This window comes from Hyperolius riggenbachi, chromosome 10 (assembly GCF_040937935.1).
Source record: "Hyperolius riggenbachi isolate aHypRig1 chromosome 10, aHypRig1.pri, whole genome shotgun sequence".
Classification (NCBI taxonomy): Eukaryota; Metazoa; Chordata; class Amphibia; order Anura; family Hyperoliidae; genus Hyperolius; species Hyperolius riggenbachi.
In genome coordinates, this window is record NC_090655.1 from 218318890 (window position 1) to 218331001 (window position 12112).

Genomic DNA, 12112 nt, shown 5'->3' on the forward strand with positions numbered 1-12112 from the left:
GCTATTTAGTGTATTTTCAGCACCAGAGCTTATGCAGTACTTGCTGTATTCTCTTGCTGAACCCTGAAGCTACATACATTTTTTATGGCTAAAAAAGTATTTTTATTACAAAAAATACAACAATTTAGAAAGTTAACTTTTCTTTTTATGTTTTTTTTTTGCGACACATTCTTTGAGTGAACATTTAAGTCCAGACAATGTCCCCAGTATTTCTGCCCATTCCTCCCAGTCTGGTGCAAGAAATTGACACTTTCTTCTATAAATGTGGCGCCACATCCATATGGCCAAAGCAGGTTATTTGGGCGCTGGTGGCGCTGTGGTAGATTGGCTGGAGCATAGATCGCAATGTTAATTGTGGCTATAGTTGTTTCAAAAGGGCCGATTCTGAAAAATATTCAGACTAGGTGGCCAGCGCCTGACAAATAGCAAAGGAGATTGTGAATTTAGCAGCGAAGGTGGCGTGGAAATTGTGGAGTGGGTTGTTTGGTGTTAGGAGGGTTAGCGTGAGAATAGGTTAGGTGATAAATATTAGCAAAGTTAGCCGTACAGAGATTAGTTAGGGTTAAGCATTGGTAAAGGGAGGGCTTGTATGAGAACAGGGTTAGGTTAGGTGTTAGTAAACTATTGGTAAAATTCAAAAATTGGCTACTGACAATAATGGAATACATAATTTTCCAGTGATTATTTAGTGATAACAACCATCATTATTATTTTTATGGAATAGGATGCATCTGTAGATAAAGATCATATTGTGCAGTGGCATAGAATAATATAAAAGTAATTATTTTAATAATATAAATTGATGAGTGCAGGTAATTCCAAAACCTCAGGCTGCAGTTAGCTTAATCACCACAAGATGGCGATCTCATCTCTTCCAGAAAGAACGCACAGACAAGACGTAAATAAGCCAAAGATAGGAAGTGACCTAACACGGACTAAAAGTGATGCAGCAGGAAGAGAAGTCGCAGGAAGTGGAGAGTAGACATTGTTGGAGAAGGTAATTGTGTGATTTTTGTTAATTATTGAGCAGAGTAGAGGTCGGAATGGACATGTTTTGTTACAGAGGAGGTCAGGGGACTAGTTCCCTACTGGCCCCCTACATATGTCATAAACTATGGTTGTTCTCACCCCTGCCTAGTAATAAAGTTCAGTCATAGAGCCAAGACAATATATCCATCCAGAATTGCCATGACGTCCCCTGTATCCCCTAGGATTGCCATTATCCTCCAGTATGTAGTGTCCTCCCACCTTAGTAATGCCCTTCTTTCTCTGTATAGCCATGTCCTCTTGTGTCCCCCATCATTGCAGTTATCCTCCAATATGTAATGTCCTCCCACCTCAGTAATTCCATTTATTACCTTGTATACCCATGTCAGCTCCGTGTCCCCCCGCATTGCTATTATCCTCCAGTAAGTACTGTCCCCATCCCATTAATATTCTGCATAGAGGGAGATATGATGGACAATATCCTTAGAGGTGTGCCACAACACCCAAATAAACTTTATACAGATACAAGGATATGTATAAAAGAGATTGAAGAAACTCAAAAAGGTTTATATGCAAAAATACAAAAAGTCTTTATTGAAGACAAGAGTCATGCAACGTATTCATAAAGGTTATCCTTCGAGAAACATATTCCATAGCCGAGGATGGCGAACATACAGCAGTGATTAACATGAAGATTAGTGCAATTGTAAGTATTGAGGCCGCAATGTCTACTTGTTTCGGGATAACCTTTCATCAGGCATCCATATATAAATTCAAATCTGGATAATACTGCATGATCTTAAGCAACATCTGGACAACATGAAGCCAGGTAAGACCACTAGTCCTATTTCCACACACAGAGAGGGCTGGAGGGGAGTGGTCAACTGAGAGTGGACCACTTTATATGTGGAGGCCTGATTAAGGGTCTATCCTGTAACAAGTTGATATTGTCGCCTCAATACTTAAAATTGCACTAATCTTGATGTTAATCACTGCTGTATGGTCCCCATCCCATTAATGCCATTTCTTTGCCAATATAGCCATGTTCCTTCTGTGTCCCCTCAGCATTGTAAATATTCTCCAGTATGTACTGTCCGCCCACCCCAATCATCCCATTTCTTTGCCAATATAGCCTTGTTCCCTCTGTTTCCCCTCACCATTGTAAATATTCTCCAGTATGTACTGTCCACCCACCCCAATAATCCCATTTCCTTGCCAGTATAGCCATGTTACCTCTGTGTCCCCCAGCATTGCCATTATCCTCTAGCCTGCTGTTCCCATTAGCCCAAGTCTCTGTCTCTTCCTTCCTCATATCCTCATCCATCTACCTCTACCAGCACTGCTGTAACATCACAGGAATGCTAACAGTGGTAGGTGAATGTCAGGAGAGAAGGCCAGCTGGAGAGGACAGGACTGCAAAAGGCTGTGAGTATAGTGCACTGGTGCCTATAAACTTATTATGCTTTTCTATTATACTATGGCCCTACCACCCACAAGGGACATCAGTGGGGATTGTTGGTGGAAGGGGTCGGGTCTGTATCAGTAGTTTCACCAAAGTCAACATTGAATATCCTTCCCCTTTTATCAAAAGACAGGAGTGTCTCTTATGGATCACATGACCACATCATTAAGAATGCAGAAGCATCAGAGTCACATGACCACATCATTTAGGATGGAGAAGAACCAGAGTTACATGACCGAGAGGCTATTCAACCTCACCCTCAAAATAATCTGCCTGCTGACCGGAGAGGTGAGGAGGATTTTGGCTGATCACATAACGTTACTATCATATCTATTATAACATACTTGGCTGAAGAGGTGAGGAGGATTCTTGGACAGTCATGTGACATTATTGTTGGTTTTTCAATACAGAATTATCCTCCAGTAAAGTCTGGTGAATGTGTAACCATCAGGTTGTCCCCACCTCACTCCCTGAGATCTCATAGACAAAACCAGCAGAAGATTCTGGAAATCACCAAGAAGATGATGGAGTTGCTGACAGGAGAGGTGAGTGTTGCTGGGAAGTTTGGGACATTATCCAGTAACGGTAAGGGATGTGCCTGGGTGGTGACTGTATCTTTGTGTGTGTCCGGTTACTATGCGGTATTCAACAAGGAAAACAGCTGACACATCCAAAGTTAATCTTTATTGTATTCAGAGGAGGCAGACTCCCACTTCCTTTGCAGGAACTTTTGCACAGCAGCAGACAGATCTTTGCCTCTGAGCAAACATTGCCTTGATAAAGGGGTCCTACGTGGCTCTGAAACATTGGCCATATTTCTTACATGGAACCAATAAAGATTAACTTTGGATGTGCCAGCTGTTTTCCTTGTTGAATACTACATAGAGGGTGTCATCCCTCTTTTCAGCGGTTGCACTCCCCTTAAAGACTATGGGCTTTATTCACTAAGACAAATTGCATGCCTTATCCGCAGGGCTCAGGGCAGCACAAGTGGAGTGCCAATTAGCAGGCACGAACTTATGCCTGCTAATTGGCACTCCACTTGTGCTGCCCTGAGCCCCTGCGGGTTCGTAGCACTCACTATGCTACTATGATAAGGCATGTTAACTTTGATAAGGCATGCTATCTCTGATAAGGCGTGTTAACTCGGATAAGGCATGCTATTTGTCTTAATGAATCAAGCCCTATAGGTTTGATCCTTTAGTGAGTGCAAGACAATACTACAAATGTGAGGTTACTATAAGGTGTCACAATGTTATTGTCTAATTCTTCATGCAGGAGTGGCAGTTTTTAGAAGGACACAAGAAGCTCTACAAGGACACCATGATGGATAATCAGCTGCCCCTCACATCACCAAGTAAGAGTAGACTTTGATTTCTTGTAAAGGAGAGAACAGTATGATGGGTCCACCTAGATCCCCCCATTATCTGATAAACACATAGAGACAATGACCCATAAGTATTTAACTTTTTCTCCTGAGTTGCTCCTATGAGATAATTTTTTGTCTTTTCTTTAAAATAACTTTTTGGAACTTTGCAATTGAAAAAGTACCATAAAGTAGGTGAAAAAGTATCATCAAAATTATTTTGAGTGTTTTCTTGCTTGCTTGGAGACGAAAGGGCATTTTATTGACAAGATGTGAAAAGATTACCTATGTGAAAAATTCAGGAGAAAAAGTTAATTACATTAGGGATAATGTTTTCAGTCAATATGTGTGTTTCCTACAGACGTATGCAGTAACAGAAACCCACCAGAGAGATGTACAGGTCGTCCTTATTTGTGGGATCGTAGAAAGGAAGATCACACCATCCCCAACCATTATCAGGTAGGTGGAACTGAGGGTGATCAGAGACCCCAAACTGTGATATTATTTCATTCTGTGTATGCTGTTATCTGTGTTCACATTTAAAATTAGCTCTCGTTTTTGTGCATGTAGGGTGGAGAACCGATACATGTAAACATTCCGGTTAAAGAGGAAGAAGAAGAGACGTATGTGGCAAGTTATCAGCAGTCTACGGAGGAGGGTGACATGATGGGGATGAATAAAGAAGAAAAGACATATGTGATTGATGATCAGTATTCTACGGAGGAGGGTGACATGATGAGGACGAATAAAGAGGAAGAAGAGAAGACGTATGTGAGGGATGATCAGCAGTCTGTGGAGGAGGGTGACATGATGGGGACAATTAAAGAGGAAGAAGAAGAGACGTATGTTGCAAGTTATCAGCAGTCTACCGAGGAGGGTGACATGATGGGGATGAATAAAGAAGAAAAGACATATGTGATTGATGATCAGTATTCTACGGAGGAGGGTGACATGATGGGGACGAATAAAGAGGAAGAAGAGAAGACGTATGTGAGAGATGATCAGCAATCTGTGGAGGAGGGTGACATGATGGGGACAATTAAAGAGGAAGAAGAAGAGGAGACGTATGTAAGGGATGATCAGCACTCGATGGAGGAGGGTGATATGATGGCAACAATTAAAGAGGAAGAAGAAGAGGCGTATGTGAGGAGTGATCAGCAGTCTGTGGAGGAGGGAGACATTACAGGGATGAGCACTGGTGAGTGATAAATAGTAGATAGACAAAAGATGTATTAGCTGATGTATGTCCATGCTGGGCACAGTATAGATCACATGAAGCCAATAAGTGGGGAGGCGGCTGTAAGAATGCAAGTGATGTTTTGGGGGAAGGCAGACTGAAGTAAAAAGACCCTCTACTAAATAAATACGCTAGGTGCCATTATCCTTTTTTTAAAGAGAAGGTATTTGCAAGTTTTCAAATTCACTCAAGCAAGAAGTTACTCCCATACTGCACTAATTTCAGGCAGGGAGGGAATAGTCAAATGACATATCTGGCAAAGGTGGTAATTACTATAGCCTAAAGTGAGGGAACTGATGTCATTTGGGGAAACTTTGTCTAATCAAAGTGTGTCGCATATCAACAGCAAAAACAAATGTGAGCAGTAATATGGATGTCATAAGTATACCGTCTACATAGTTACTATAATAAGGTATTATTTCAGGACTGTTGGTAAACATACAAATCATTCCTTCTCTGAAAATCCAGGAATACATTCAGGAACTCTGAGTTATAAAACAGCAGCTTATTCATGTTCTAGAATTACATAGAACAACTGGGAGGAATTTCTTGTCCTTTGGCTTTGTTGCTGCAATAACCAGCAATGTGTACATATTGCTGCAGAAATCAGTAGAGTTGGTCAATGAATTGCTATTTTTATTAAGTTGAATCAAATTTAGTTTAAACTTGTATACAACTTGAACCAATGAATGCAGTTGAAACTGATTTTGATTGGTCCAGTTCCAAACTAGAGAAACATTAGACGCTCATGTCTCGTTTTAGTAACAGTCTCAGTTTAGTAAAAATTATTGTCTTATTGGTCACAGTAGGAGGTGACTTAATTTTACCGGCCTGTAATAAGCTGATATACTATACATTTTTATATGCAGATTGGTCACAGTAGGGGTGACGTAGTGTTACCGGCCTGCAATAAGCTGATTTTGGTTACTGTACATTATTGTACTTATATTGGTCACAGTAAGGGGTGAATTAATGTTATCGGACCGTAATTTATTTTAGTATTTATTTAGGTCCAACATCTTCCGCAGTGCTGTACAGAGTATATTGTCTTGTCACTAACTGTCCCTCAGAGGAGCTCACAATCTAATCCCTACCATAGTCATATGTCTATGTATGTATCCTATAGTGCATGTATCAAAGTCTAGGGACAATTTAGGGGAAAGCCAATTAACTTATCTGTATGTTTTTGGGAAATGGGAGGAAACCTGAGTGCCCGAAGGAAACAAGGGTGCACGGAGGAAACCCATGCAGACATGGGGAGAACATACAAACTCCTTGCAGAGATTGGCCTGGCTGGGATTCAAACCAGGGACCCAGCACTGCGAGGCGACAACAACCGCCACTGAAAAAAATCAGCATCTGTATGACAGCCCCCCACACCTCTTGGCTGCTCGGCCAGCAACCCACTGTGGAGGAACAAGTGACAGCTGAGAGCATTGTTCTCCCCACTTAATTGGATCTTGCATGAACTCACTCCCACACCTGCTACTTTTTCCCTCCGCCCCCCTTCCACATAACTATTCTATGTGCCTTTGTTTCCCCCTGCCAGGCTCAGTTTTCCTGCAATAAGCCCTAGACTAGGACCCGACCACTAGTGGTTGGTGACCTTTGAACCGGATATTCTTCTCCTTTGCTTGGGCACTCTCTCTTTGATGCCGCTCTGGCTGTGCTCCCAGCATCACATACACTGTAATCACATGCACGCCGCGATCTCGAAGATGCGGGGAGCACGGCCAGATAAGCATGAAAGAGCAATCTGCGCATGCACAGGAGGAGAACATATATAAACTGATTCTGGTGAGGGAAACAGAGGCAGCAAACCTGGTGTTACTTAACCTTCCTGGTGGTAACCCCAAGTCGTGCTCAGAGTGGGAAAAAAAAGCATCCAGGCCCAGGAGCGGTAATCCCAAGCCTGACTCGGGGAAGCCGCCAAGAGATATAGGGAAGCAGCGGCAGCATGGTGGCGTTTTCAACTCAGCCGACTGGCTGTGATAATGTAAAGTCTATTGTGTGCTCAACATTGTAAATATTATATTTGCTAGACCATGATGACACCAATTCCAGCAGTACCTAAAAGTCTGTTGTCAAAGGAGTAAAGCATTGCATCTCTTCTCTCATTAATACAATTTACTGCTTTATAATGTTTGAATTTCTAACAGACCAATTATTTAGCTATAGGGATGTTCAATGAGCTGCAGATTACGCTATAAAAACTTTGCATCAACCTTGCAATTATCAGTAGCTCACTCACCATCCCTAATGATAATTGTTTCTCCCCTTCAGAATTCTCTAACAGGAAGTGATGATGTTTCTTTATTTGCAGAGCGGAGTCCTGGCATCAGGAACCTCTCAGAGACTCGTCTCTCTGTATCCACTGATTGTACGACGGATGATGATGATGATGATGATGTAATTGGACAAGAGTCTCCTGTCGATATTCTGGTTACCCCAAATAGTCTCCCGGACAACACTCACCTGCCTAACTCCGAGGGGCTTCATATCCAACACAGTTCTCTCCCTGCTAGAGGTTCTCATTCTTGTTCCACATGTGGGAAATGTTTTGTATGGAAATCGGCTCTTGTCAGACATGAGAGGTCTCATACTGGTGAGAAAAGCTATTCATGTGCTGAGTGTGGGAAATGTTTTGTTCAGAAATCAAATCTTTTTAGACATGAGAGATCTCACACTGGTGCGAACTTCTATTCATGTGCTGAGTGTGGAAAATGTTTTGTTCAGAAATCAAATCTTGTTAGACATGAGAGATCTCACACTGGCGAGAAGCCCTATTCATGTGCCGAGTGTGGGAAATGTTTTGTACAGAAATCGGAGCTTGACAGACATGGGGTATCTCACACTGGTGAGAGACCCTATTCCTGTGCCGAGTGTGGGAAATGTTTTGGGCGGAAAGCTGACCTTGTAAGACATGTGCGATCTCACCTGGGAGACAAACACTATTCATGTGCTGAGTGTGGGAAACGTTTTATACGGAAATCAGAGCTTGTCACACATGTGAGATGTCACACTGATGAAAAGTCCCATTCCTGTGCTAAGTGTGGGAAATGTTTTATACAGAAATCAAAACTTGTGTCACATGAGAGATTACACACTGGTGAAAAGCCCTATTCATGTGCTAGGTGTGGGAAAAGTTTTGTAGAGAAATCAAATCTTGTCAGACATGAGAGAACTCACGCTGGTGAAAAGCCATACTCGTGCAATGAGTGTGGTAAATATTTTGTACGAAGATCACATCTTGTCAGACATGAGAGATCTCACAATGGCAAGAAGCCTTATTCATATGCAGAGCGGCGGAAATAGGGATGAGTGAGAAAGCTTCTGATAGTTGTGGTGCCTTTGCAAATCGCAGACGCATCCCATCTCATGCGCAGATTACACAGCAGCAGCACTGGCTAAAATGAATCCTGTGAGCTGGCACACATATTTCAACCAATGTCACAAGCAGCAGAGCTGACAATTAAACTTTCTCTGTTATGCCAGGCCAGACTGCAGAGGTAATTAGATTAGTCTTATCAGGACCTTCCTGGAAGCACAGCAGCCTGCTGACAAAACCCATAAATTATCGTTGGCATAACTCTTAAGGCACGTACACATGTCATATTTTCACAATTGACGGGTCCGTCAGAGGTAATATGAAGAGGAGGTGCACAGGACCAACCACAGCAGGCTTCCCTGGAGTGCTCCAAGCCCAAAAACAGTTCCGCCAGACCAGTTATTTGAAGAGATGAGAGCAGCTGGGCACATCCAGTAAAAAACACGCCTTTATTAGAACAGATTAAAATCAATTTCAAAGTAACGGCGTCAGTCTACCAGGAAAAAGAGGGACAAACATGTGAAGGTGTCAACAGCTGTTTCGCACTCAACTGTAGAGTGCTTCTTTAGGACGTCCTGAGGAAGCACTCTACAGTTGAGTGCGAAACAGCTGTTGACACCTTCACATGTTTGTCCCTCTTTTTCCTGGTAGACTGACGCTGTTACTTTGAAATTGATTTTAATCTGTTCTAATAAAGGCGTGTTTTTTACTGGATGTGCCCAGCTGCTCTCATCTCTTCAAATGACAGGTCCGTCAGACCCTCCCGCTGGGCGGACGTTCTGCCGACAGTAAGACATACGGACAGTCTGTCGGCAGACTGATAAGACTGTTTTTGACAGATCCGGCTGAGTGCGTACAAAGGCGTATATGCGCCTTTATAAGGGCTGGTGCACACCTAGAGTGCTTCTGAGCACTTTTAAAAATGCTAGCGCTTTCAAAAGTGCTTGGCTATTGTATTTGAATGGGTTGGATCACAACAGAGTGATGTGATTTCCCCCCCCCCATCCCCCCCCCCAAATGCAAACGCAAGTCCTGCAGCATTTCTGCTGATTTCTGAGGCGAATCAGCCTCAGTGTAAAGTATAGAAAAGTGGAAAATCGCTTTGAAAAGCACTAGAGCAGAACGATTTTCCAAGCATTTTTGTTACAAAACCAGTACATTAGCAGCTGTACTGTACATAAAAAAATGCTTCTCAAAAACGCTCCAAAAATCGCTAGATATAAATAGAAAATCGCTGGGCACATGCCTAGAATCACCTTGAAAAGCACTTTAAAAAGTGCTGAGCATTTGCAATTACACTAGCGCTTTTAGGTGAGCACTGACTCTTAAGTGCTAAACTCCTTGCCAGAAAGTTCAAAGAAATTCTCTGATTCTATCTGTGCTTTTCAACACCTATCTGCTTGCATTCCATATATTTATAGATTTTTTAGGATGATACAAACTTGCGGATTTATTAAATTAATTTAAAATGAATCAACTGTTTAATAATCGTGTTGCATATCTGTGGATTTGTAGCGCTGTACTGGATGTAAACATGCAATCCATTTCTTGATATGACCTAGGGGCACTGAGAGACTGGCAAAGCAGGAATCCTGTCAAAATCTCTCTCCATTAAAGCGAATCAGAGATGAAAACCTAACTATAACAAGTAACTTGTCTATATAGCTTATCTAAAGTTTAGCTAGTTTACACAGCATATCTAGCTGCAAACCGCTTTAAAAGTTTATGATTATTTATTCCTGTGATACAATGAGGGCAGCCATGTTCTGTTTGTCACATTGTCACAGGCTGAGGGCTGGAGATGCTATCAGTTTGCTTGTGTGTAAATTCAGTCCTCCCTCCTCCCCTCTGCCTCTGAAATCTCTGGCTAATAACCTCCTCCTCCTGCCCAGACTGAGCTCCCATAAGCCCTTGCTACAGTACCAAGGCACAAAAGGAGCTGTGGGCGAGGCTTGTTTCGTTTATAGGGAATTAAAGTATTAAAACAAAACAAAAAAAGTATTTCGCTTGAGGAATGCCCTATAAACTATATGAAAGGAACACGATTATGCAATGAGTAAAAGTTTATCTCGGATCCACTTTAAGGGGGAACTGCCCCCTGTTCCAATTACATAATCTATGAAAATATGCAAATTATGGATTTGGGTTGAGAGGGAGTTCGCCTTGCATGCCTGCATGGAAAGATAAGTGTTGAAAAGCACAGATAGCATCAGAGAATTTCTTTGAAATTTCTGGCAAGTGGTTTACTTCAGGATAGGTGTGAATATCATGGAGATTTGGGGACAGGGTGGCTGGTGCAGGGCTACTATTATGAGTTTTGCCAAAGATCATTTATGGGTTTTGTCATCAGAGTGCTGTGCTTCCAGGAAGGTCCTAAAAGGACTAAGTTAATTACCTCTGCAGTTTGGTCTGGCATAGCAGAGAAACTTTAATTGACAACTCTGGCTGCTTGTGACACTGTGATTGAAATATGTGTTCCAGCTCACAAGATTCATTTTCGCCAGTTCTTGGTGCTGTGTAATCTGCGCACGAGACGGGACATGTTTGTGACTTGTGAAGACGTCACAATAGTCTCGCAAAAATCCTCAAACTTTGGGTGGTACCACAAATTTTTTATTGATCCAATTTTTTCGAATTCCATTAGAGTCAATGGGCCAAACATAAACAAAAAAATAGCAAAGGCCCTACACTTTTTAAAACCACCAAATTTGCTAAGTATGTGTAGAATGCATACATTTGAAATCGGCGCCGGTAGACATGGGCGCAGGATACAGCCGGTATATGGCTGATCCTGCTTCTGCACAAGTCCGGGCCGTGTTAATTACTATTCCCCCTCCAGGCCGCCATGGATAGTGGGGGAATGATATAATTTGGCTCTCAGCGATTGCTGGAGGCTGAATTATTGTGTTTTTGAGCAACCTCGGCTCCGTCTTCTGACGGCGCCGACGTTACTTACTGAGCGCCGCTATAGCTGTAATTCCTATAACAGTCTATGGTGGCGCCGGCTGCGCCCAAATCTACCTGCGCCGAAAAGCACTGCTCCGGTGTAGAATAACCAGGCCAACCAGGGAAAAATAAAGCAAATTCCAAAAGATCTTGCGCTTTTCCAGAAAATGGCAGCTAAAGTGGGAGCAGGCAAATGGGAATTTTGCATGATGGACCACTAAGGGCTCTTTCAGATTACATGACGCTTCCAGGAGCCGATTTCCTGCAAGCGTTATGATCTGCGGCGTGGAAATCGAGATGTTGCTGATTAGCGGCGGTAGTTCTAATACACCAGATGAGATAACACCAGCAGTGGACGACTAAACGTTCCCGGCTGCGTCGTACCGCAATGCACTAAAATGCAGCGTTAGATGTGAAAGGTAAAATGAAAGTCTATGGACTTTCATTTTTCCTTGGTTAACACAAAGTTCTGATTTTGCATCAAAACGCCAGAAATCATCTCTGGTGTGAAAGAGCCCTAAGAGATGGAGGCGGCACTAGAGATTGAGAAAGTATGGCTCTATGGCCTTGATTCTTTAAGCCTCGCTGATAAAGCAGCGCAGCTTTATGTGAGGAAGCTTAAAATAAAGTTTGGCCGCTATACACGCCTTACATAGCAGCGCTTGTTGCTATGTAAGGAGCGTGCCTTCCTTAGTAACGCGAGTTACTTACATAGCAACGCGTTTAACTTTAAATGCGGGTGGTCTTGTGAAGTATCGCGACTGCCACTACTATGTTAATTAACAT

General features: G+C 42.5%; 1 protein-coding gene across 1 annotated transcript; it reads left to right on the forward strand.

The window, feature by feature from the left end:
• Positions 1-948: 948 nt before the first annotated feature.
• LOC137534468 (gastrula zinc finger protein XlCGF48.2-like) lies at positions 949-8388 on the forward strand. Its single transcript, XM_068255971.1, has 7 exons — positions 949-997; positions 2579-2737; positions 2860-2994; positions 3728-3806; positions 4177-4274; positions 4386-5013; positions 7376-8388. The coding sequence occupies exons 2-7, from the start codon at positions 2594-2596 to the stop codon at positions 8365-8367; spliced, it is 2076 nt and encodes a 691-aa protein (XP_068112072.1). The 5' UTR covers positions 949-997; positions 2579-2593; the 3' UTR covers positions 8368-8388.
• The last annotated feature ends 3724 nt before the right edge of the window (positions 8389-12112 follow it).